General features: G+C 37.6%; 1 protein-coding gene and 1 pseudogene across 4 annotated transcripts in view; both read left to right on the plus strand.

Moving 5' to 3' along the window:
* The window catches only part of IBTK (inhibitor of Bruton tyrosine kinase), a 92187-nt gene extending 84153 nt beyond the window's left edge, over positions 1-8034 (plus strand). For all 4 annotated transcript variants that reach the window (XM_060030298.1, XM_060030300.1, XM_060030299.1 and 1 more), the window contains exons 27-28: positions 5844-5976; positions 6758-8034. In XM_060030298.1, the coding sequence (XP_059886281.1) occupies positions 5844-5976; positions 6758-6889 (265 nt within the window). In that variant the 3' untranslated portion in view covers positions 6890-8034. The remainder of the gene's footprint in view (positions 1-5843; positions 5977-6757) is intronic.
* A 5140-nt stretch (positions 8035-13174) lies between these two features.
* Positions 13175-26044, plus strand: LOC132437172 (amine oxidase [flavin-containing] A pseudogene; annotated as a pseudogene).
* Positions 26045-26262: the final 218 nt, after the last annotated feature.

Below are 26262 nucleotides of genomic sequence, written 5' to 3' on the forward strand. Positions count from 1 at the left end.
TGAGTATTACGTTCATAAACACTTTTCCTATTCAGTCGCAAATATTTGATTGTTATATTTATGGCCATATGAATAGTGTTAGAAAAATATCGAACTATTTCATTGCTACTAACTTTTGAACATAGGATGGGATTTTTAAAAGAAGAGAGGAGAAAGGGCAGTATAAACAGGAAATGGTGGGAATTAAAGCAAGAAAACAAGAATGCTTATGATTCTTTAGGGAATCAGGGTGGCAGGGATGGAGGGCTCATCCTAGGAAATTCCACAAATAATAAATTCTTGTTTTAATTGTAGGAAATGTGATATTTTTCCCCCCAAGGCTAGGGAACTAGAAGAATGGCAGTGTTGTTACTTATTGATGTGAAAAGAAGGATAATGCAGTTTCTGTTTATCGTTACTTCTGTATTCTTTTTCATTTTAATGTGTTTCCTTTCATTTTCCTTTCACTTGAATACCTCCTTATGTAATTCTAGGCAGAAAATGTGATCTTGTGTTTCTAATTAGTAAGAAAAACTATATGTGAGACAAAATCATTATATCACTCTAATTTTAATATAAAATCTTTGTAAGTGGGATAATACAAAATTCTTTTTAAAAATAGTCAACTATGGGAGCAAAAAGTAATTTAGTTTTTCTCTTGAAGTCTAAATTTGGCAAGATTAATATTCTTCAGTTTGAACAAAAATCTTTGAAAGATTTTAGCCAGCCCTTTTATGATGGTTTTATTTTCAGAAGGCTAAATTTTATATGGATTATCTATTGGGATGTCTGTTTGTGTTGCAAATACCTAAGGCTTAATAATGCTGTTATTTATTGTTGGAAAGCTTATACTGTTTTTATATTTGTTTAGTCATAGCTCTGTTTTATTTAGCAATTTTGCTTCATTGGAAGATGAAATTTTGACAGACTTGTAAATTTATAATTAATGAGATTATCCATAGGAAAATCATTAATGGAAAGAATTCTAACATCTTATGAAAACAGATTTAAGTCTAATGCTTACAGCAACCCTCTGTGAACCTTTCTGAAACGAGAACAGTAATGCCTATCGTATGTGAAAGTACTTTATGAATTATAGAATGTTACATAGATAAAGCTGTTATGCTTAAGCTCTGATTGTGTGGCTTTGATTTAACAAGGCCTATACAAGATACTTTAGTCCTTATATTCAGTTCTGTTTGCCAGTGACATCATTTTCAAAGATAGGGCTTATAGTTGCTGCTTCTTACTTAACAATTAAAAAATAACTGGTTCTACATGATTTTTGCATTTCTTTGAACGTGTCAAAACACTTTAGCTGATCCCTAGACACCAGGATGATTTTTGAGCACCAGTTTATCATTATCTGTTATGCTATAATTTATTGTCCTAGAAGGCCTCTAATCTCCAGCCCTGACTGACTGAAGGACCTTTCAAGGAATTTAACCAAGGGGATTTGCATAGAACATAGACTTTTCCCATTTATTTTATAGTCATTTTAGTTTAGATTCTCATCATCTCCTAACAGGTTTATCCCAACAGCTTTCTAGTTATCTCCTTGGCTTCATTTTTCTTCTGGCTGGAGTCCTTTACTTCATCCTGGAGATTCTCTTATTTTTTTGGATGTCATAGGTCAGGTATCCGGCAGGATTCAAGTCATAGAACTTCATTAAAACTAAGAACCTAATAAGTACCCATTTTCATTTCATTTTGTATTTCAGTACCCACATCTGGAAGGAAGAAGTTATTAGTAATTCGAAAGAATAAAGAATTTTTTTAAGAGAAACTCTGCTTTTATTCTGTCCCATATTTAAAATCCTTTGGCTTTCTGCTTCAGTTATTTATTCTCTAATTACTTTTTTTTTTTTAACAAACAACTATGTTCCAGGTGTTTTGCTGGACACTGAGATACAAAGATGAAAGAAACAGAGTCCTGTACCTTGAGAGACTAGTCTAGCAGTTAAGACAGACGTGTGTGTGTGAAGTTTTAGAACAGTAATTGAAGTGCTCTGAAAAGAGGAAAGGTGATATTTGAACCAGTCCTTAAAGAATGAGAAGACATTTTTAATGGACTGTATTCTACACTACAGTGTATAGAAAATACACTGTATTCTGAGTGAAAAAGGCCTGGATTTGAGTTCTGTCCTTACCATTTTCCCAATTTGCGAGTCAGGCAAATTGTCGAATATTCTTTGAGTATTAGTTTCCTAATCAGTATAACGGAAATAATGCATGCTTTCTTCATGGAGTATTAGAAAGATTAAATGAGATAATGTATATGAAAATACTCTCAGTGAATTTGCCCACTCACATCATTCCATTTTAACTTATTTCCCTCCTAATCTCTTAATCCAATCATTCAGTTTATTGAAGAGAACAACCTACCTTTACTTAAGCCAACAAAATCTTTTACTGTTCCATGTATTTGTATGACCAAAACCGTATCTCAATGCCACTCCTCTCAGCTTTAATGTCATTTCCTCAGTGAAGCCAACAGTTTATACCCTCCTCCATATTGTTAATTTCTCCTGTGAATCCATAGTACTTGGTACATATTGGTATAAATATTAATTATATACTCTCACATTGCTTTGTCATTCTTAAATACCTTTTAAAATCGCTTTTACTGTTAAATACCTTTTAAAATCGCTTTTACCGGAGTTTTTTTAGTGGAGGGGACTGAGTTTCAATCAGCCTGATTTTCAGTACCATAGTGCTGAAACAAACCCAATAAATGTGCATAAATGAATCAGGAAGTCAGTATTTTAGGCCCTGCTTGTTCACTTGCCGTTTGACTTTCTGTTGTTAAAACCCAGCTAGACCTAAATTTGCTTATTGCTGAAAAGAGGGCATTGGATTAATCTAAGTAATTTCTAGGTATCTTTCTAAGCATAGAATTCCACATTTAGGTCATGCTCTGTAGCTCCTTTGTTAATTTTTCTCCTTACAGGAATGCTTCTTACCCCCCCTCATTCTATAGCCCTTTTATTGTCTTCTCCATGGTTTTTACAGTCCTTATAGTCAGTCAGAAGACCTTTAAGTTTGTTTTCTTAAATTCTTTTCTGTTGTGTTATGTCATTTTATTGTTTCCTGATCTAGTTTGTGAGTTCTTAGAAGGCAGATTGTGTCTTAAGTTTCTGTCCTATCAGCCACATGTAACTCATGAAGTTAGAACACACCCTCTTACCATATACAAAAATAAACTCAAAATGGTTTAAAGACTTTAAGACATGACAATAAAACCTCCTAGAAGAGAACATAGGCAAAACATTCTCTGACATAAATTGTACCAGTGTTTTCTTAGGTCAGTCTCCCAAGGCAATAGAAATAAAAACAAAAATAAACAAATGGGACCTAATCAAACTTACAAGCTTTTGCATAGCACAGGAAACCATTAAAAAAAAAAAAAAGACAGCCCACAGAGTGGGAAAAAATATTTGCAAACTATGAGACTGACAGGGCTTAATTTCCAAAATATACAAACAGCTCATACAACTCAACAACAAAACGACCTATCCAAAAATGGGCAGAAGACCTAAATAGACATTTCTCCAAAAAAGACATACAGATGGCCAATCGGTACATGAAAAGATGCTCAACATCACTAATTATTAGGGATATGCAAATCAAAACTACAATGAGGTACCACCCTACACCAGTCAGAATGGCCATCATTAAAAGGTCTACAGATAAATGCTGGAGAGGATGTGGGGGAAAAAAGGGACCCTACTACACTGTGGGTAGGAATGTAAACTGGTGCAGCCACTGTGGAAAACAGTATGGACGTTCCTCAGAAAACTAAAAATAGAATTACATATGATCCAGCAATCCCACTCCTGGGCATATATCCAGACAAAACTATAATTCAGAAAGATACATGCACCCTCTAGTTTCATAGCAGTACTACTGTTCACAATGGCCAGCAACCTAAATGTCCATTGACAGATGAATGGATAAAGATGTGGAATACATAAACAATGGACAATTAGCCATAAAAAATAATGAAATAATGCCATTTACAACAACATGGATGGACCTAGAGATTATCATACCAAGTGAAGTAAGCCCGAAAGACAAATACCGTATGATATCACTTATATGTGGACTCTAAATTATGACACAAATCTATGACACTGACATAGAGAACAGACTGGTGGTTGCCAAGGGAGAGGGGGTTGGGGAAAGGATGGAGTGGGAGGTTGGGTTTAGCAGATGTAAGCTATTGTAATATGGAATGGATAAACAACAAGCTCCTACAGTATAGCCCAGGGAACTATATTCAATGTCCTATGATAAACCATAATGGAAAAGAATATTTTAAAAAAAGGAAAATCAACTATACTTCAATAAAATAATTTTCTGTCCTATCTATAATCCTTAGAGTGTCAGAGTATTTACTGTATTTTTCTTTTTTCTTTTTTTTTTTTTTTTTGCGGTACGCGGGTCTCTCACTGCCGTGGCCTCTCCCGTTGTGGAGCACAGGCTCCGGACGCGCAGGCTCAGTGGCCATGGCTCACGGGCCCAGCCGCTCCGCAATAGGTGGGATCTTCCCGGACCGGGGCACGAACCCGTGTCCCCTGCATCGGCAGGCGGACTCTCAACCACTGCGCCACCAGGGAAGCCCTGTATTTTTCTTGCTTACAAAATTTAGACTATATATTATAGTCACAAAATTTGGCTGCTAATTATCTTGTTTCTGTATATTTTGAAGCTCAGTGCTAATTTGTCACTCTTATTCATAAATGTTACCAATATAAAACATTCTTCACAAAGTTGTCTGTATTTCCTAACATATGTTTGATTACAGTAAATTGGCTATATGAATATTATTAGAAAAAATAGACCATATTTTTTGGGGGGGGAATATAGTTGATTTACAGTGTTGTGTTAGTTTCAGGTGTACAGCAAAGTGAATCAGTTATACATATATCTACTCTTTCTTAGATTCTTTTCCCATATAGGCCATTACAGAGTACTGAGTAGAGTTCCCTGTGCTATACAGTAGGTCCTTATTAATTATCTATTTTCTATATAGTAGTGTGTACATGTCAATCCCAGTCTCCCAATTTATTCCTCTGCCACCCCGTTTCCCCCTTGGTAACCGTAAGTCTGTTTTCTACATCTGTGTCTCTATTTCTGAAAAACAGACCATTTCTTGCAAGATCTTTCCCCATGGTATTTTATACACAAGATTTTATAACTACCTACAAATTTTTTTGTTGTTCTTTACTTACAATTTCACAGGTAAGTCTGATTGCATATATTAATTTGTCTTCTGAGTCAGGGCCTTGCAATTCCTCCTCTGTATTTCTATTAATAAGCAATTTTACTAATGGTACTAGAAGCTTTAATCTTCAGTTTTTGTTTTGAAGATGTTCTACTCACGGTTCCCCAGGACCAGAAGGCAACAATAGGTGTACCACTTCTAGATAGGTAACCATAGGGGTACCACTTCTAGATAGTCCCAAGTAAGGTTAATTGATTAGCTTTGGGACCTCAAAGCTAGACTGCTTTTTAGCACTGAGAGAGAATATTAAGAAATTGGGAATAGTGGAATGTCTTATCTGAATACTTTCTGCTCCACAGTTTGAGCTACCTTTCTGTTTACTTATATAGCTTAGCTCCATTCCAGTTTTTGGTGTTTCCAAAGTTTTCTCTACAGCACCAATCCAAAGAAAATATTAGTTCTCCTTGTTTCTGTTTGTCACTTTGTCATTCTGTAAGTTGAATGCAAAAGCTTCCAGGTCCCCGTATATTATAGGTCACAAGGAAAAAACGTAACACTGTTAAAGAGTATTTCAGAGGAGATTTTGTGTGCAAAATTTGGCAAGATGAATGAAAACTCATAATTCCTGTTCTTTCAGTCCCTGGCTGTGTTCTTCATTGCCTGCTCCTTCCGTGCTAGCGCCAGTCACTTTTGCATCTATTGTAGAAGAAGAGCTACAGCAGGAAGCAGCTCTTATCAGAAGTCGAGAAAAACCCTTGGCTTTGATTCAGGTAAATAACATGCTTATTTGGGTTTAATTTAGGGTAAGAACTATACTACATTTCATTCTTAGGTCTTAAGAAAATTCTCTTTGTTTGCTTTGCAGAGGTGCATGTATTTATCACATTAAAATGTGAGTGCAATGTAAAACAAAACTGAAGCATTCAGCAAGTATTAATTGAAGGTATTCAGGATAATTAATTTACAACTAATAAATTGTGCTAAAGCTAATATTTTTAGCACTGGTGATGCTTTGGACTGTTTTTGAAAGTGACCAGTAGAGAACTTGGCATTATCTAGCTCTACACCTGGATTCTGTATCAGTAAGAGTTCTTAGGTTGTAAGCCACAGACACCAAGTCAGGCTAACTTAAGGAGAAGAGAACTTTCTTGAGAGACACTGAGATTCCACAGACTTAGCTGAAAACCAGATAGCCAGGCTTAGGAAACAGACAAGACTCACAGTTGTCCTAAAGAGCTTAAAGAACTAGACTTATACAACAACAGAAAGTATCTCACAGGATGAGCAATTGGAATGAATGGATTCCAACAGCCATCTTCAGTTTCTTTTTCCTTGCTCTAGATTAAAATCAAGGGAAGGTGGGTATCTGATTATTCTAACTCAGGCCTCAACCCTTCTCCTTTCGAAGGGGATAACAGGATACCTATTCCACTGTTTTGTATGCACAGAAAGTGGTAGTTCCACAAAAGGAAATCGGAAAGCTAATAGGATCCTGCTCAGTTTATAATTGAAGGAGTAAAGCAACTTCTCTTTTTTCCTTCCTCCTTTCAGATTGAGGAGCGTGCGATACAAGATTTATTGGTTTTCTATGAAGCATTTGGCAACCCTGATGAGTTTGTCATTGTTGAAAGGACACCGCAGGGACCACTGGCAGTACCTATGTGGAATAAGCATGGATGCTAGTTCACCATGGAGTTGAGATACGATTTTCATAAGTTGTGACTGTTATAAATAAATGCTATGGGAAAAGAGTTCTTACAAGTTTGGTAACAGATCATTCTAGATAGAATAAGAAAGGATTTAATTTCTTTACTGAACTTTAAGCATATACTGTTTGTATGATTAAAATGAAATCCCTCAGAATTGTGATTTTAGTAACCTTTTGTGTAAAAATGTGTGAGAGGAAAAACTTATTTAAATAGAACTATTTTTCTGAATAGTCTTAAAAGGAAAACATGAGTGATTGAAGTGTAAAATTTAAGAGTGATGCATTAAAAATAACTTTCCATTTGAGAATTTGGGATAAATAATTTAGAAGATTTTTGCCAAATATCATGTTTTTTTTTAGTGTGACATTGATGAGCTTTAAGTAGGAGTGTCAGCCATTACTTTTGATCCATTAATGGCCAAAATTTTGCGTTTGCTATAGTAGTTATGCCTCCATTCTTGTGTCTTTTTCATCAGGCTTTGAACGTTCTGGCCTGATTTTTAAAGCCTGAGCTGCTTGAATGCCATTTTATTTCGGTTTCAACAGCACATTCTCCATTTTGCATTGAACTGTGGAGTATGGTGGAAAGGAAATAAGAATACTATTCTGAGCAGCTTAGTCTAAAATAATAGTTTCTTACAAGATTTGGAGTCATCGTGGGGATTGTTTTTGGATGGGGAGAGGAGGCCTTATTGTGACAGAATCCATTTCTGAAAGTGTTACAGTTTTCTAAAATAAATGCTTAATTATACATATAAGAATTGAATAGTTTGGAAGAAGGTTGGTTTACAGTTACCTTTACAATGTTACATAATCAGAAATTCTCTGAGCCTGGATTATATGAATAGACATAAACATTGTTTTCTTTACAGTATGCTGTTTGGGTTGTTTTTGAGTGGTTAAATTAAAAAAAAAAGTTAAATCTGTGCTTCAGCACCTAGACAAATTGGGAAAGTTAATGTTTCTGAGAAATAATAAGCCAAGGGGAACATACAGGTAAATCACTGCTATAATTAGGTTGATGAAAATATGGCTGAAATTAACTCAACACTTGAGCTTTAGCTCCACCCAGAGCAGCAAACTTGTAAGCAAATGTGCAATAAAAAATAATCTTGATCCATGTCACTGTTACTGTGTGTTTGATATCTTATACTATATTGACATCTATTATAGGAGGAATTAATAATGATTCCTAATATCATATATTGTAGCCAGTATTTGTTGAAGTTGATGCTGTATCCATTCCTTAACTACTTAAAAAAGGGCAGTTTTCCTAAAGTGCACCTGTATGTTTGAGTAAATTGAGAAGCAATGTATTTTATAATGTTTTATGGATGTTGCTGTAAAGAGATTTTCTGAAGTAACTGATTTATTTCATTTGAACCTTTGATTCTTCCATACTTCTTGGCATCTTTAAAGATGCCATGAAGTGATGATTTTCGTGTACTCCATGCTGCCTCGGAAGCACCCTAAGGGCCTTTGGTGAGTGGGATGTGAAGGAGGGGCCAGGGTTGACCAGTCTCTGGGGTTTTAGGTCTTCACAAACCTCATTCAGAGCAATTGCACTTTACGACCTGTTTTATATAGTGGGGTATTCGTTTGGGAGAAAAAAGTTCTTTTGCTGGTAAAATGAAAGGTGGTAAGCACTGCTATAAACTACATGAAGATAGCAACCTGATACACTGTGACCAAAAAGCCCAGGAAAGTGATGGGTTTTTTCCTTAACATTATTCTGCCTACAATAATTAACTCATCTTTAATCCCATGACTTTAAGAAAGTCTTAAGACTCTAGAAATGGGCAATTTAAGGGATCAGTGGGATGAAGAGGTTTTTAAGATTGCATAGAACTCCTTAGCCTAGAAAGGTGTTGATTGGATGGGGAATTGGGATTGGGGGTAGAGGTGTCAGAGCAGAATATGCGTAACATTTGCAAAATCAAGACCAGTCAGGTAAAGTCGTATTTGTTGACAAAATACTAGGATTCAGGACTTCTCGTAAAGTCTAAACAGGTGGCTTTTAAAATAAATTGTAGACAGTCTTTATAGAGGAACAACAACAGATAGTCAGTTGAAAAGGGTATTGCTAGTTAATATCTTGGTTGGTTCTGTACTCTTTTGGAGGCTGGGTTGTATTTTTTAGTTCATGATGAGGGGGTTGATAGCTGATTCATAAAACTTTATTTTTTTGGCTGCGTTGGGTCTTCATTGCTGTGCGCCGGCTTTCTCTAGTTGTGGCAAGCAGGGGCTACTGTTCATTGTGGTGCACGGGCTTCTTATTGAGGTGGCTTCTCTTGTTATGGAGCACAGGCTTCAGTAGTTGTGGCACGTGGGCTCAGTAGTCGTGGCTTGTGGGCTCTAGAGCGCAGGCTCAGTAGTTGTGGCGCACAGGCTTAGTTGCTCTGCTGAGTGTGGGATTTTCCCGGACCAGGGATTGAACCCATGTCCCCTGCATTGGCTGGCAGATTCTTATGAATCAGGACTGCACCAGCAGGGAAGTCCTGATTCATAAAATTTTAGATCTGAAGAAACCTTGTAGATTAACCCTGTATATTCACTTTATTATATAAATTGAAGAGCATGAACTCCAGAGAAAGTGACTAATGAGATTGAAATCTTCTGTCTTTTCAGTCTGGTCCACCTACAACTACACCAGACTGCCTCTTAGAAATCACTAATTGTCTGTAGCATTTAGCCAAGACTAAGAAAATATTAAAAAGCACTTAGTAAAAATACATATAACCCAGAAGCTTCCAGAATTATCAATTTAAGAACTATTTTCAGAAGAAACTGCAGCAACCTCCCACCAGGGAACTGGGGACAAGTGATCCAAGATATTCATGGTAATGTTGATGTATATCTTTTTTGCTTGAGGTGATGTTCAGTCGTGTAAGATGCCAAAACAACCTGGTCTTTCCTATACACATGACCATCAAACTATATTTTAGACCCTATATATATTTCATTTCCTTGTATGTCTCTACTTGGCTGCTTGGCTATTTGTGTCAAAACTGAATTCTTGCCTTTTCCAAACTCTCTGATCTTTTTATTTCCTTATCTCTTAGTCTGTCATTCTCCTAAGTCATTAAGGTTAAACTTTTGGTTTCTTTGTCTCTTTCCCCATTTTGTCCCCACATTTATTGTCCAACTCCTGTCAGTTCTGTCTCTGCAATATCTTTTATCTAATTTTTTTCATTTCATTCACATTACTACTACTGTTTTAGGTCCTGAAGTTTTTCTGAAAGTTCTCAAACTTTTTGGTGTCAGGATCCCTTTATACTGATTAAAATTATTGAGGACCCCAAAGAGCTTTTGTTTATATTCATTACATATCTATCATATATAATGTACTGCAGATTAGAATAAACTTTAAAATTTAGTTCATTTAAAAATAAGCCAACACATACTAACAAAATTTTTAATGAAAATGTAACTGTTTTACAAAACAAAATTAGAAGAGTGAGCTTGTTTTATATTTTTATATATATGAAAATATGTAACTCAGTATTTCAGGTTTAGGCCTTTACTGTCTGGTTTAATAGAGGACTCCTACATTCTCATATCTGTTTCCACATTTAGTCTGTTGTGAAAACAAATGTCATAGTGTCTGGAAACTTGAAAGACTGAGATTGCAAAAGGCAGGTAACATGTTATGAAAATAGTTTTGACCTCACCAACTCCTGAAAGGTCGAGAAAGTGGTCTACTTAACTGCTTAAGTCCCTTAATTGCTGAGTCCCTTAACTGCCACCCCATTCTCTGTTTCCTGGTCCAAGACATTAAATTCTTCAACTCTCAAACTAATACCCCCAAAGCATATCTTCCTGCTCTGAAAACTTAAGTTACTCCCTCTACACTTTAAGTTCATATTTCCTCAGCTTGGGCTTCCAGTGATTTCTTTTTTTTTAATCTATACACATAGTGGTGGAGCCAAACCTGACCTGATGTGTCTCCCAAATAGGCTTCAAGCTTTGCTCATGTAGATCTCTACCTAAATCTTTCTTTCTCTTCACCTATTGAAATTCTACCCATCCATGATAAAGGCAGCCCCAATTTTATTTTCCTTATAAACTTTGTTTTTTCCTTCTCATACCTCCTCAGAAGTAAACCAAAATAAAGTATTAGTATACATGGATCAATTATGTTCCCATTTCCTCTCAACACTTTATATCTTTTAGGGAACTTGTCAAATTCTGCCATTATTTTTGTTTTTCTGTTTGTCTTTTACTTTTACTTATAGTTTGAAGGCATAGGCTAGGCACTTCTTTCTTTCTTGTGTTTAAATCTTCAAAATCTTGAACCGTAACACAAGACAAAAAGGTTTACTTCAGTGATTTACCAGTAAGTCAAGCTATGGACCATTAACAGCCTCTTGGAAAGAGGTGCTGGATTTGATTCGCTGGTATTTCATGGAGGATTTCTGTTTCTATAATTCATGATATTGGTCTGTGGTTTTTCTTTTGCTCTCTTTTTCTAGCTTTAGAATTAGTTTAATAATGGCCTTATGGAGTGATTTAAGAAGTAGTCCCTTTTCCTCTGTGTTCTGGATGTTGATAAATGATTGGTATTATTTAAATATTTGATAGAATGAACCAGTGAAGCCATCTGGTTATGGACTTTTCTTTGTGGAACGGTTTTAAATTATTAATTCAGTTTCTTTCTCTTTACATGTTATATGTAAGTCTATTGAGATTTTCTGTCTTCTTGAGTCAGTTTCAGTAATTTGTGTGTCTAGGAATTTTTCCAGTTCTTCTAAATTGTCTAGTTTGTTGGCATAAAGTTGTTCATAGCATTTACTTCTAATCCTTTTAATTTGTGCAGAGTTGGTGGTGAGGTCCCCCCTTTCATTCTTGATTTTGGTAGTCCATTTCTCTTTTTTTCTTTGATCATATCAATTTTATTCTGTTCAAAGAACCAACGTTGTGGATCCTTCTGATCTTTCCCTAGTTTGCCTGCATCTCCCTTGTTTCAACCCTGATCTTTATTATTTCCTTTTTTTTTTTTTTTTTTTTTTTTTTTTGCGGTACGAGGGCCTCTCACTGTTGTGGCCTCTCCTGTTGTGGAGCACAGGCTCCGGACACGCAGGCTCAGCGGCCATGGCTCACGGGCCCAGCCACTCCGCGGCATGTGGGATCCTCCCGGATTGAGGCACGAACCCATGTCCCCTGCATCGGCAGGCGGACTCTCAACCACTGCGCCATCAGGGAAGCCCTATTACTTCCTTTTTTCCTGCTTGCTTTAGCTTTAATTTGCTGTTCTTTTTCTAGCTGTTTAAGCTTAGATTATTGATTTAAGGTCTTTCTTCTTTCCAAAACATAGGCATTTAAAGCTGTACATTTGCTGGTAAGCACTGCTTTAGCTGCATTACATAAATTTGTATATGTTGTGTTTTCATTTTCATTCAGTTCAAAATACTTTCTAATTTCCTCTTGATTTCTTCTTTGAACCATGGATTATCTAAAAAGTATATTGTTTAATTTCAAAATATTTGTGAATTTCCCCCAATATCCTTTTGTTGTTGATTTCTAATTTAATTTTGTTAAATTTGGAATACTTATTTTTTACTGTTTCAGTCCTTTAAATTTGAGACATGTCTTATCATCTAACATATGAAAGTTCCATTGTATTCATGAGAAGAGTATGACTGAATTGACATCAACCTCTTATGAAACGGTAGCTTACAGGACTCTGTTTACTATGTTGCAGACATAAATTTGTTGCCTAAATAAAGGACAAGAATAGATGCTGAAGAAGCAAAGGAGTGGACTGTGCTGGATATATTCTGTTTGCACCTCAGATCCATTCTCTGTTCTTCTCCCCTCTACTATGTCTTGTGGAGTTGAACTCTAGGACTTTACCAGTCAGCTTATTTACCAGCCAGGGTCAGGCAACCTCTGGCTTCTGGTTACATTAGCCAGTTTGGAACACTAGCAGAATACTGGCATATTGACGGGAGGAAAGATAAAGCTTTTTTTTTTTTCTGCCCTTTACCTCCATGGTGTTGCTATGGGCCACACATCTCACAGGCTCCTATCAGGTAGCTCACTCTCCACACAGCACTTTTCTCTCCAGATTCTGTTTCCCTTCACCCATTCAGTTCTAGGAATGGCAAAAGATCTCCCATTATTTCTAGCTCAGGTTACTGCAGTATTCATTGTAGTTTCCCTATATCCTGCCCACATTATAAAGAGTCCTTCAGTAATTTACCCAAGTTGAGAGTGCTGTTTTCTGCTAGGACTCTAATTGATTAGAGATCATCCGAGTAATGGAGAAAAGTAAGAGAATGCAGAGGTTATGATTCAAAGATATTCCATTTAGAAACTTGGCAGTGAACAGGTAGATGCACGAGACACAGAAATGATAGATGGGTCACTTGTTTTGTGTTTTAAAAATGGAAGTCTATGCATCAAGAAAGCAGAAGGTGAGAAGTCGATGCATAGAGAAAGAGATTGGAGGTGCTGGGAATAGAGTAAATAATTGCAGAATGGGGATGAAGATGGAATCAAGAGTGCAAAGTGAAACTTGTGGGAAAGGAGAGAAGTACTACATGTTTCTCCTAAACTGCAGGGAAGAAACTGAGGATAATCATTGATCAGTGGTTCTCAGTTTGGTCTCCACATTAGCAACCAACATCACTGGGAACTTGAGAGAAATACAAATTACAGGGCTCCACTCCAGTTCTATGGAATCCAAAATGTGTAGAGTGGATCCCCACAATCAGAGTTTTAGCAAGGCCTCCAGGTGATTCTGACGCATGCCACGTTACTCTGATACTAAAACCAGGCAAAGATGCCAGAGAAAAAGAGAAACTACAGGCCAATATCCCTGATGAACAAAAAATCCTCAACAAAATATTATCAAAGTGAACTCAGCAATACATTAAAAGGCTAATACACCATGATGAAGTGGAATTTAACTTCAGGAATGCAAGGGTGATTCAATATCTGCAAATGAAAATGAAGGATAGAAATCATATCATCTCAATAGATGGAGAAAAAGCATTTGACAAAATCCAACATTCATTTGTGATGACTCTTAACAAAGTGGGTTTAGAGGGAATAAAGGCCACATATGACAAGCTCAGAGCCAACATCATACTCAGTGGTTGAAAGCTAAGAGCTTTTCCTCCAAGATCAGGAACAAAACAAGAATGCCAACTCTCACCACTTTTATTCAGCATAGTATTGGAAGCCCTAGAGCAATTAGGCTAAATAAATATATAAAAGGCATCCAAATTGCAAAGGAAAAAAGTAAAACTTCACTATTTGCAGGTAACACATTATTTACAGAAAACCCTAAAGACTCCACCAAAAAACTTAGAATAAATGAATTCAGTAAAGTTGCAGTATACAAATCAACATGTAAAAATCTGTTGTGAATCTATACCTTAATAAAGAACTATGAGAAAGAGGAATTAAGGAAATCCCTTTTATAATTGCATCAAAAGGAATAAAATACTTCGGGATAAATATAACCAAGGAGGTGAAAGACCTATTAAAACTATAAAATACTGATGAAAGAAACTGAAGAAGACACAAATAAATGGGAAGATATTCTGTGCACATGGATAGGAAGAATTAATATTGTTAAAATGTTCACATTACTCGAAGCAATCTATGGATTCAATGCAATTCCTATCAAAATTCCCATGGCATTTTTCACAAAAATAGAACAGACCTAAAATTTGTATGGAACCACAAAGAACTCAAATAGCCAAAGAAATACTGAGAAAGAACAAAGCTGGAGGCATCACACTTCCTGATTTTAAGCCTATAGTAATTAAAACAGAATGGTATTGGCATAAAAATAGACACGTAGATCAATGGAACAGAACAGAAACCCACAAATATATGGCCAATTTATGACAAAGGAGCCAAGATTATACAATGGGGAAGGGATAGTGTCTTCAATAAACAGTGTTGGGAAAACTGGACAGCTGCAGGGAAAAGAATGAAACGACTACTATCTTACATCATATAAAAAATTAAAATGGATTAGATTTGAGTGAAATACCTGAAACCATAAAACTAGGGGGGAAAAAGGGGGTAAGCTCCTTGACGTCGGTTTTGGCGATGGCTTTTTGGATTTGTCACCAAGAGCAAAGGCAACAAAAGCAAAAACAAGTGGGACTACATCAAACTAAAAAGCTGCACAGCAAAGTAAACCGTCAACAAAATGGAAAGGCAATCTACTAGATTGGAGAAAATATTTCCAACTTATATTTCTGATAAGGGAATAATCCAAAACGTAAAAAGAACTCATACAACTCAGTAGCAAAAAACAAAAAAACAACAAAAATTGATTAAAAAATGGGCAGAGGACCTGAAGAGACATTTTTCCAAAGACTACATAGAGATGGCCATGAAAAGATGCTCAACATCACTAATCATCAGGGAAATGCAAATCAAGACCATAATGAGATATCACACACCTGTTAGAATGGCTATTATCAAATAAACAAGAAATAACACGTTTTGGTGAGAATGTGGAGACAGGAACCCTTGTGCACTGTTGGTATAAGTGAAATTGGTACAGCCACTATGGAAAACAGTATGGAGGTTCCTCAAAAAATTAAAAATAGAACTACTGTATGATCCAGCAACTCCACTTCTGGGTATTTATCTGAAGAAAATGAAAATACTAACTCTTTTAAAAAGATATATGCAGCCCCGTGCTCATTGCAGCATTATTTACAATAGTGAAGATATGGAAACAACCTAAGTGTCCACTGATGGATTAATGGATAAAGAAGATGTGATACACACACACACACACATACACACACAGTGGAATATTATTCCATAAAAAGAAGGAAGTCTTGCTATTTGCAACATCATGGATGGACCTTGAGGGCATTATACTAAGTGAAGTAAGTCAGACAGGAAAGACAAGTACTATATGATCTTACTATGTGTAATCTAGGAAAAACAGAAAACAACAAGAAAAAAACCAAGCTCATAGAGACAGAGAGCAGATTGGTGGTTGCCAGAGGTGGGAGGTGAGGGGTGAGCAAAATGGCTGAAGGGATTCAAAAGGTACTAGCTTCCTGTTATAAAATAAGTATAACTTCCTGTTATAAGTGTTATAAGTCATGGGGTGTTATGTACAGCACTGTTAAACAGAATTTTTGTGACTGTGTATAGTGACAGATGTTAACTAGGTTTATGGTGATCATTTCACAGTATATGTGAATACTGAACCATTCTGTGGTACACCTGAATCTAATGTTTATGTCAGTTATACCTCAATAAAAAAATTTCTAGCACCATTCTTTGTTTGAAAATAAAAATTAAATGGCCCAAGTTAAGACTGTGTGGGAAAAATTATAGGGCCAAACTCAATTTCAAATATTGAAGACAGACTGTGACTTCTCAAGTAATCAGGTATTCTGTTTTATAGTCTCCCTTCACCTATCTTTTATACACTTAATTATGTGCATATAGTCTTTTTAGATTCCACACCTGGTATAACTAAGTTTGGAATAACTTGCATAGAAAACGAACTAGATACATTGTTAGGTGGTTGTGAATATGAATTTATAATGCACATAATTTTCCAAATGCTTAAAATTTTTGTTTAGCTATGGAGCTTAATTTAGTGTGTATTTGGTGCTCCTAAAAAATAAAATCCTACAAATATGCTCCTTTTAAAATAGATGGCATTTGAAATAGATGGCAAATATTTTGTACCTTTTAAGATTCGGCTAAAAATATTAAGGGAATCTTCAATCCCTTCATCTGCATATGAGATGATGAAAAAAAGGTGATGTAACTTTGTTTTTTTTTTTACTTACATAGACTTTGGGAGCACAATTTAGCGTGCACTAGGATTTCTACTTTTAAGATAGAGAAAAGACATCTTCAACTTTCTCTTGAAAAATCACCTCTAAATAACAAGAAAAGCAAGAAGCAAACACACAGTTCACTTTTGATCAAATCAGGACATATCTCTAAGACTGCACCACAGTGTAGGAAGACAGAATGAGTGTGGGTCCTATGAAACTTCTACTAGAATGGCCTCCACTTTTATTAGTTTATTATAACTACATAAAGCCCTTGTTCTTTAACTATTTTCCTTTTTCAGCTGGTTCTGATTTGAGCTCTTCTGGGTCCAATACATCTATCCTGAGCTGCTCAAAATTTCCCCAGAACTCAGAGTAGATTTGGTCATCCACTTTGGGGAGTTTCAGGTATTGTAGGTCAACTGATGAAACTGGCTTGTGATCAACTTAAGCATGCTGCTTGCTCATGGCCCAAGCCATCTCATTATCAGGCTGACCACTGCCATGTTGCAGCCCACAAAGCACGGTCTCACTTTCCCTACAGTGATTGTGTGTGTGTGTGTGTGTGTGTGTGTGTGTGTGTGCGCGCGTGCGTGCTCCTTCCCCAGGTGACTGGAAGGGGCCAGAACTAACTTCCCTTGCAAAAATAAGTACTGGAGATCTATTCAGCACAGTGCCTGTAGCTAACAGTATGACTGTATACTTAAAACATGCAGATCATGTGTTGTTACCACACACATGCAAAATACTACTGTTAAAGGGGGTGGGAGGAAACTGGGAGGTGACGGATTTGTCAACAGCCTTGACGGTGGTGATGCTTTCATGGCGTGTTCTTATTCCCAAACTCATCGAGTTGTATACATTAAAAACGTACAGCTTTTTACATATCAATCATACCTCAGTAAAGTGGTTTTAAAAGTAAACAGAATTTAAAAAAGAACAGAAGAGCTGAAAGTGATGCCTCTGAGCTGGGGTTAGGGGCCACTTTTGGCACAAGTCTTTTTAGCAGGGTTTGACTTCTAAGCTCTGCAAGTGTATGTTACTTATATAATAATATAAAGACTGTAAAGTTAACTAGAAGCTCAGAAATGTAGTAAGTAGATTGATGGTTTTATAGAAGAGAGAACCAGACATAATTTTTGCTCAGTATAAATATTGATTGAAATTGTGTTTAATCTTAAAATTTGAGACTGTATAAAATAAGTGCCCCAAACTTGGTTAACATGAAAGTTCTAATTATTAAGCCAAGTTTCCTTCATAAAGTAAGCCCCAGTTTCAGAAAACGTACAAGTATAAAGCATCTGTCTTCACTCTGATGTACTGTAACTGCATTAGGTATTTTAAGGTAAAATCTATGGTGGAATGTAACAAACATGTAGATTATTTACATATATAAAATCTTGTTCCCATTCCTGAGTACATTTCACATTTGTTAAAGTAATACTAAACTTCTGAATCCGATTATGAGGTATTAATGATATGAAAAGAGGTAAACTGTGGATTCTGATAAGTTACCAATATGTGCCATATAGTTACAGCAGCAGACAGCAGATCTGAATAAACCCTCTTCTAATAATCATATTAATTGCTGGGTCTTCCTATATGGACTATCAGTAAAGAAAATAAATACAAAGCAGGAAGTTAAAGTCAGTTAAAATTTCTGAAGGCTTCACATTGATTTCTACTAAAGTTAAGCACGTTTAAAGCTGGTTTTAATTTTTTTTTTTTGCAGTACACGGGCCTCTCACTACTGTGGCCTCTCCCACTGTGGAGCACAGGCTCCGGACGCGCAGGCCCAGTGGCCATGGCTCACAGGCCCAGCCGCTCCACAGCACGCAGGATCCTCCCGGACTGGGGCACGAACCCGTGTCCCCTGCATTGGCAGGTGGACTCCCAACCACTGTGCCACCAGGGAAACCCAAAGCTGGTTTTAATTTTGTGTTTGATTTGAGCCTAAGAGTCTTCTTTGGAATTGCTCTTTTAAGAAAGCATGTGGGGAGGAGTCAAGATGGCGGTGTGGGAAGACGTGGAGTTAGCGTCTCCCCACAACTAGGGTGCCTCCCTGGTCGCTAGTGGGGGGCTCTGACCCTCAAGGAGATGGGAGGAACCCCAAAGTGAACTGGTAGGATGTAGGGGGACCGAGGGGAGAGGAAAAGTGGAGGCCAGACAAGATTGGTGCCCCTGAGGCCTGGGAAATCAGGAGAAGCAGGCGGGAGGGGCCCTCCAGGAGGAGCAGGAGAGGAGAGGAGGGCGTTTGCCCCATCCACTCGAGCACAGGAAGCCTGCTGGGCTCCCAGGTGAGGTCCCCTGCCCTCTGAGACTGGGGTGGGGGGCATGCCTGGGCCCCTTCTGTTCCTTGAGCTTAAGCCCTACCCCCCCACAGCCTCCAGGGCCTTTTCCAGCCCTGTGGGTCCTGAGCATTGTCCCCGCCCACCACCCAGACCTCGCCCTTGCTTAGGCCCCACCCCCCACAGCCAAGGCCTTCCCCCCCTTTTTTCCTTTCCCTCCTCTTTTTTACTATTGCGGTACTGATGTACCTTCCAGTTTTTGATTCATCTCTATTTTTATTTTTACATTCTTTATAACATGTCTGTTAGGTTCCTAGTCTAATTTTATTTTTTACTTTGTTTTTTGTTTTTTTTTTTTGCCTTCCCACATGGCTTGCGGGATCTTGATTTGCAAGCCTGGGGTTGGGGGGAAGCTCCTACAGTGGGAGCTCCGAGTCCAAACCACTGGACTAACAGAGAACCTCAGACCCCAAGGAATATTCATCGGAGTGAGGTGTCACGGAGGTCCCCATAGCAGCACCAGCACCCAGCTCTACCCAATAGCCTACAAACTCCAGGGTTGGACGCCTCACGCCAAACAACCAGTAAAACAGGAACACAATCCCACTCATAAAAAAAAAAAAAAAAATGAGACGGCAAAAAAATATGTCACAGGTGAAGGAGTGAGGTTAAAACCTACAAGACCAAATAAATGAAGAGGAAATAAGCAATCTACCTGAAAAAAAATTCAGTCATGATAGTAAAGATGATCCAGAATCATGGAAATAGAATGGAAGCATGGATTGAGAAAATACAAGAAATGCTTAACAAAGATCTAGAAGAACTAAAGAACAAACAGATGAACAACACAATAACTGAAATGAAAAATACACTAGAAGGAATCAATAACAGAGGCAGAAGAACGAATAAGTGAGCTGGAAGACAAAATGGTGGAAATAACTGCCAAGGAGAAGAATAAAGAAAACAGAATGAAAAGAATTGAAGACAATCTCAGAGACCTCTCTAACAACACTAAACACACCAACATTCGAATTATAGGGGTCCCAGAACAAGAAGAGCAAAAGAAAGGGTCTGAGAAAATACTTGAAGAGATTATAGTGGAAAACTTCCCTAATATAGGAAAGGAAATAGTCACCCAAGTCCAGGAAGCACAGAGAGTCCCATACAGGATAAACCCTAGGAAAAACACACCAAGACACATATTAATCAAACTAATAAAACTTAAATTCAAAGAAAAAATATTAAAAGCAGCAAGGGAAAAACAAAAAATAACATACAAAGGAATCCCCATAATTTTATCAGCTGATTTTTCAGTGGAAATTCTGCAGGCCAGAAGGGAGTGGCAGGATATACTTAAAGTGATGAAAGAGAAAAACCTACAACCAAGATTACTCTACCCAGCAAGGATCTCATTCAGAGTCAATGGAGAAGTCAAAAGCTTTTCAGACAAACAAAGCTAAGAGAATTCAGCACCACCAAACCAGCGTTACAACAAATGCTAAAGAAACTTCTCTAAGTGGGAAACACAAGAGAAGAAAAACACCCACAAAAACAAGCCCCAAACAATTAAGAAAATGGTAATAGGAACATACATATCAATAATAACCTTGAATGTAAATGGATTAAATGCCCCAACCAAAAGACACAGACTGGCTGAATGGATACAAAAACAAGACCCATATATATGCTGTCTACAAGAGACCCACTTCAGATGTAGGGATACATACAGACTGAAAGGGAAGGGATGGAAAAAGATATTCCATGCAAATGGAAATCAAAAGAAAGCTGGAGTAGCAATACTCATATCAGATAAAATAGACTTTAAAATAAAGACTGTTACAAGAGATAAGGAGGGACACTACATAATGATCAAAGGATCAATCCAAGAAGAATATAATAACAATAACAAGTGTTTATGCACCCAACATAGGAGCACCCCAATACATAAGGCAAATACTAACAACCATGAAAGGAGAAATCGACAGTAACACAATAATAGTAGGGGACTTTAACACCCCACTTATACCAATGAACAGATAAAACAGAAAATAAATAAGGAAACACAAGCTTTAAATGACACAATAGACCAGATAGCTCTAATTGATATTTATAGAACATTCCACCCAAAAGTGGCAGAATACACTTTCTTCTCAAGTGCACATGAAACATTCTCCAGGATAGATCACATCTTGGGTCACAAATCAAGCCTTGGAAAATTTAAGAAAATTGAAGTCATATCAAGCATCTTTTCTGACCACATTGCTATGAGATTGGAAATCAATTACAGAAAGAAAACTGTAAGAAACACAAACACATGGAGGCTAAACAGTGCACTACTAAATAACCAAGAGATCACTGAAGAAATCAAAGAAAAAATACATACAAACAAATGACAATGAAAAACAACGACCCAAAACCTATGGGATGCAGCAAAAGCAATTCTCAGAGGGAAGTTTACAACAATTCAATCTCATCTCAAGAAACAAGAAAAATCTCAAATAAACAATCTAACCCTACACTTAAAGCAACTAGAGAAAGAACAACAAAGAAAACCCAAAGTTAGTAGAAGGAAAGAAATAATAAAGATCACTGTAGAAGTAAATGAAATAGAAATGAATAAAACAATAGCAAAGATCAATAAAACTAAAAGCTGGTTCTTTGAGAAGATAAAATTGATAAACCCTTAGCCAGACTCATAAGAAAAAAAGGGAGGATGCAAATCAATAAAATCAGAAATGAAAAAGGAGAAATCACTACTGACACTGTAGAAATGCAAAGGATTATAAGAGACTACTACAAACAGCTATATGCCAATAAAATGGACAACCACGAAGAAATGGACAAACTCTTGGAAAGGTACAATTTTCCAAGACTGAACCAGGAAGAATTAGACAATAACAGACCTATCACAAGTATTTAAATTGAAACTGTAATTAAAAATCTTCCAACAAAAGTCCAGGACCAGATGGCTTCACAGGCAAATTCTATCAAACATTTAGAGAAGAGCTAACACTGAATCTTCTCAAACTCTTCCAAAAAATTGCAGAGGGAGAAACATTCCCAAATTCATTCTACAAAGGCACCATCACCCTGATACCAAAACCAGAAAAAGATATCACAAAAAAAGAAAATTATAGACCAATATCACTGATGAACATAGATGCAAAAATCCTGAACAAAATACTAGCAAACAGAATCCAACAGCACATTAAAAGGGTCATACACCAGGATCAAGTGGGATTTATCCCAGGGATGCAAGGATTCTTCAATATATGCAAATCAATCAATGTGATACACCATATTAACAAATTAAGGGAGAAAAACCATATGATCATCTCAATAGATGAAAAAAAAGCTTTTGACAAAATTCAACACCCATTTATGATAAAAACTCTCCAGAAATGGGCATAGAGGGAACTTGCCTCAACATAATAAAGGCCATATATGACAAACCCACAGTGAGCATCATACTCAATGGTGAAAAACTGAAAGAGTTTCCACTAGGATCAGGAACAAGACAAGATGTCTACTCTTGCCACTCTTATTCAACATAGTTTTGGAAGTCTTAGCCACAGCAATCAGAGAAGAAAAAGAACTAAAAGGAATACAAATTGGAAAAGAAGAAGTAAAACTGTCACTTTTTGCCAATGACAATGATACTATACATAGAAAATCCTAAAGATGCTACCAGAAAACTACTAGAACTGATGAATTTGGTAGGGTTGCAGGATACAAAATTAATGCACAGAAATTTCTGGCATTCCTATACACCAACAATGAAAAATCAAACACCCCCATTTACCATTGCAACAAAAAGAATAAAATACCTAGGAATAAACCTGCCTAAGGAGATGAAAGACTTGTACTCAGAAAACTACAAGACACTGATGAAAGAAATCAAAGACGACATAAACAGATGGAGAAATGTACCATGTTCTTGGATTGGAAGAATCAGTATTTTGAAAATAACTATACTACCCAAAGCAATCTACAGATTCAATGCAACCCCTATCAAACTACCAATGGCATTCTTCACAGAATTAGAATAAAAAAATCTTACAATTCATATGGAAACACAAAATACCCCGAATAGCCAAAGCAATCTTGAGAAAGGAAAACGGAGTTGGAGGAATCAGGCTCCCCGGTTTCAATCTATACCACAAAGCTACAGTAATCAAGACAGTATGGTACTGGCACAAAAACAGAAATATAGATCAATGGTACAGGACAGAATGCCCAGAGATAAACCCACGCACATATGGGCACCTAATTTACAACAAAGGAGGCAAGAACATACAATGGAGAAAAGACAGCCTCTTCAATAAGTGATGCTGGGAAATCTGGACAATCTGGACAGCTATAAAAGAATGAAATTAGAACACTACCTAACACTATATGCAAAAATAAACTCCAAATGGATTAAAGACTTAAATGTAAGACCAGACACTATAAAACTTTTAGAGGAAAACATAGGAAAAACACTCTTTGACATAAACCACAGGACGATCTTTTTTGACCCACCTCCTAGAGTAACAGAAATAAAACCAAAAATAAACAAATGGGACTTAATTAAAAGCTTTTGCACAGCAAAGAAAACCATAAACGAGACAAAAAGACAACCCTCAGAATGGGAGAAATATTTACAAATGAAACAACAGACAAAGGATTAATTTCCAAAATATACAAACAGCTCATGGAGCTCAGTATCAAAAAAACAAACAATCCATTTTAAAAATGGGCAGAAGACCTACAGAGACATTTCACCAAGGAAGACATACAGATAGCATGGCCAACAGGCACATGAAAAGATGCTCAACATCACTAATTATTAGAGAAATGCAAATCAAAGCTACAATGAGGTATCACCTCACACCGGTCAGAATCGCCATCATCAAAAAAGCTAGAAAAAGTAAATGCTGGAAAGGGTGTGGTGAAAAGGAACCCTCCTATACTATTGGTGGGAATGTAAATTGATACAGCCACTATGGCAAACAGTATGGAGGTTCCTTAAAAAACTAAAAATAGAACTACCATAGGACCCAGCAATCCCACTACTGGGCATACACCCTGAGAAAACCATAATTCAAAAAGAGACATGCACCACAATGTTCACTGCAGCACTATTTACAATAGATAGGACATGGAACCAACGTAGATGTCTATCAAAAGATGAATGGATGAAGAAGATGTGGCACATATATACAATGGAATATTACTCAGCCATAAAAAGAAACGAAATTGAGTTATCTGTGGGAGGTAGATGGACCTAGAATCTGTCACACAGAGTGAAGTAAGTCAGAAAGAGGAAAACAAATTCCGTATGCTAACGCATATATATGGAATCTAAAAAAAAAAAAAAATGGTACTGATGAACCTAGTTGCAGGGCAGGAATAAAGATGTAGACATAAGAATGGACTTGAGGACACAGGGTGGGAGGGGGAAGCTGGGTGAAGTGACAGTAGCATCGACACGTATACACTACCGAATGTAAAACAGTTGGCTGGTGGGAAGCAGCCTCACAGCACAGGGAGATTGGCTCGGTGCTTTGCGGTGACCTAGGGGGTGGGATAGGGAGGACGGGAGGGAGGCTCAAGAGGGAGGGGACATGGGGACATGTGTATGCATATGGCTGATTTGCTTTGTTGTGCAACAGAAACTAACATGGTATTGTGAAGCAATTATACTCCAATAAAGATCTATTAAAAAAAAAGGGAGCATGTGAATCCTAAAGGTGTTCCAAAATTAGAGATTTTTACAGGTTACCGGGAGTTCGCGAGTCCACATTTCATGCTTTAATGTAGTAAGAGTCTCCAAATGAAGCACTAATCTTTCATATTCATAGCAACAGATGGCATACTAGTTTAGAATTTTTAAGTTGTGAATTGTATCACACTTATTAGTAAAAATAGAAAAATGGATGTTACAGGAAGAGTGGATGGTGTGAAAGGGTGGTATGATGAGGCATGAACCACAGTGATTGTGAGGGGAGACGGGACTGCTGGGCAGTTTGCATCTTTCTTTGTGAATATCAGTGTGACCTCTGAACCCCACGAGGTGTCTGCCCTGTGGTTCTCGTGGTATGTGAAGCAGTGTGGAGGCACCACTCGGATATCCTCCATTACCAACGGGGCCAGGAACGGAAGTCTGCAGGTGGATCTGGTCAGCCAAGCAAGCGGATAATGCACCTCCTCGGGGACAGAGTGAAGCTGGGGTGTCCTGTCACCTATGTGGACCAGTCAGGTGACAACATCATGATGGAGATGCTGGATCATCAACTTTATGAGTGCCGATACGTAATTAGTGCCATCCCTCCAACTTTCACTGCCAAGATACACGTCAGAGCAGAGCTTCCTTCAGAGAGAAACCAGTTAATCCAGCATCTTCCAGTGGGGGCTATCATTAAGTGCATGACGTATTACAAGGAGGCCTTTTGGAAGAAAAAGGATTACTGCGGCTGTATGATCATCGAAGATGAGGAAGCTCCGATTTCAATAACGCTGGATGACACCAAGCCAGATGGATCGCTGCCCACCCTTATGGGCTTCATCCTTGCTCGAAAAGCTGACCGCCTTCCTGAGGTCCATAAAGAACTAAGGAAGAGGAGAATCTGTGAGCTGTATGCCAAAGCGCTAGGATCCCAAGAAGCTTTACAACGGTGCGCTATGAGGAGAAGAACTGGTGTGAGGAGGGGTACTCCGGGGGCTGCCACACTGCCCACCTCCCCCCTGGGATATGACTCAGTACGGAAGGGTGATTCGCCAGCCCGTAGGCAGGATTTACGTTGCTGGCACGAAGACTGCCACATAGTGGAGCGGTCACATGCAAGGAGCAGTAGAGGCTGGAGAACGGGCAGCTGGAGAGGTCTTGAATGCTTTGGGGAAGGCGGCAAAGAGAGACATATGGGTCCAAGAACCTGAATCAGAGGATGTTCCAGCTGTAGAAATCACGCACACCTTCTGGGAGAGGAACTGGCCTTCCGTGACAGGCCTGCTGAAGATCGTCGGATTTTCCACATCGATAACTGCCCTGTGGTTTGTGGTGTACAAATTCAGGCTGCCGACCTGATCCTGAAGTTTCGGCTTCATGCTTTCTGCTTACTCTTTCCCAGCATCATCAGAAGCCAAATGTTGACAAATCGGAAGGCTGTGTCATCGGATCATCTTTAAGTGCACTGATTTAACCCCTCAGTTTAATCTCTGTATCACCTCCTTAATTTCCGTAAGATCAAGCTCCGTCTTGTGACTTGTCTGTAGACCAGCTTGTGTTGATTGCTAGAAAATCAC

The sequence above is a fragment of the Delphinus delphis genome, chromosome 14 (assembly GCF_949987515.2).
Source record: "Delphinus delphis chromosome 14, mDelDel1.2, whole genome shotgun sequence".
In the NCBI taxonomy this organism is placed as follows: domain Eukaryota; kingdom Metazoa; phylum Chordata; class Mammalia; order Artiodactyla; family Delphinidae; genus Delphinus; species Delphinus delphis.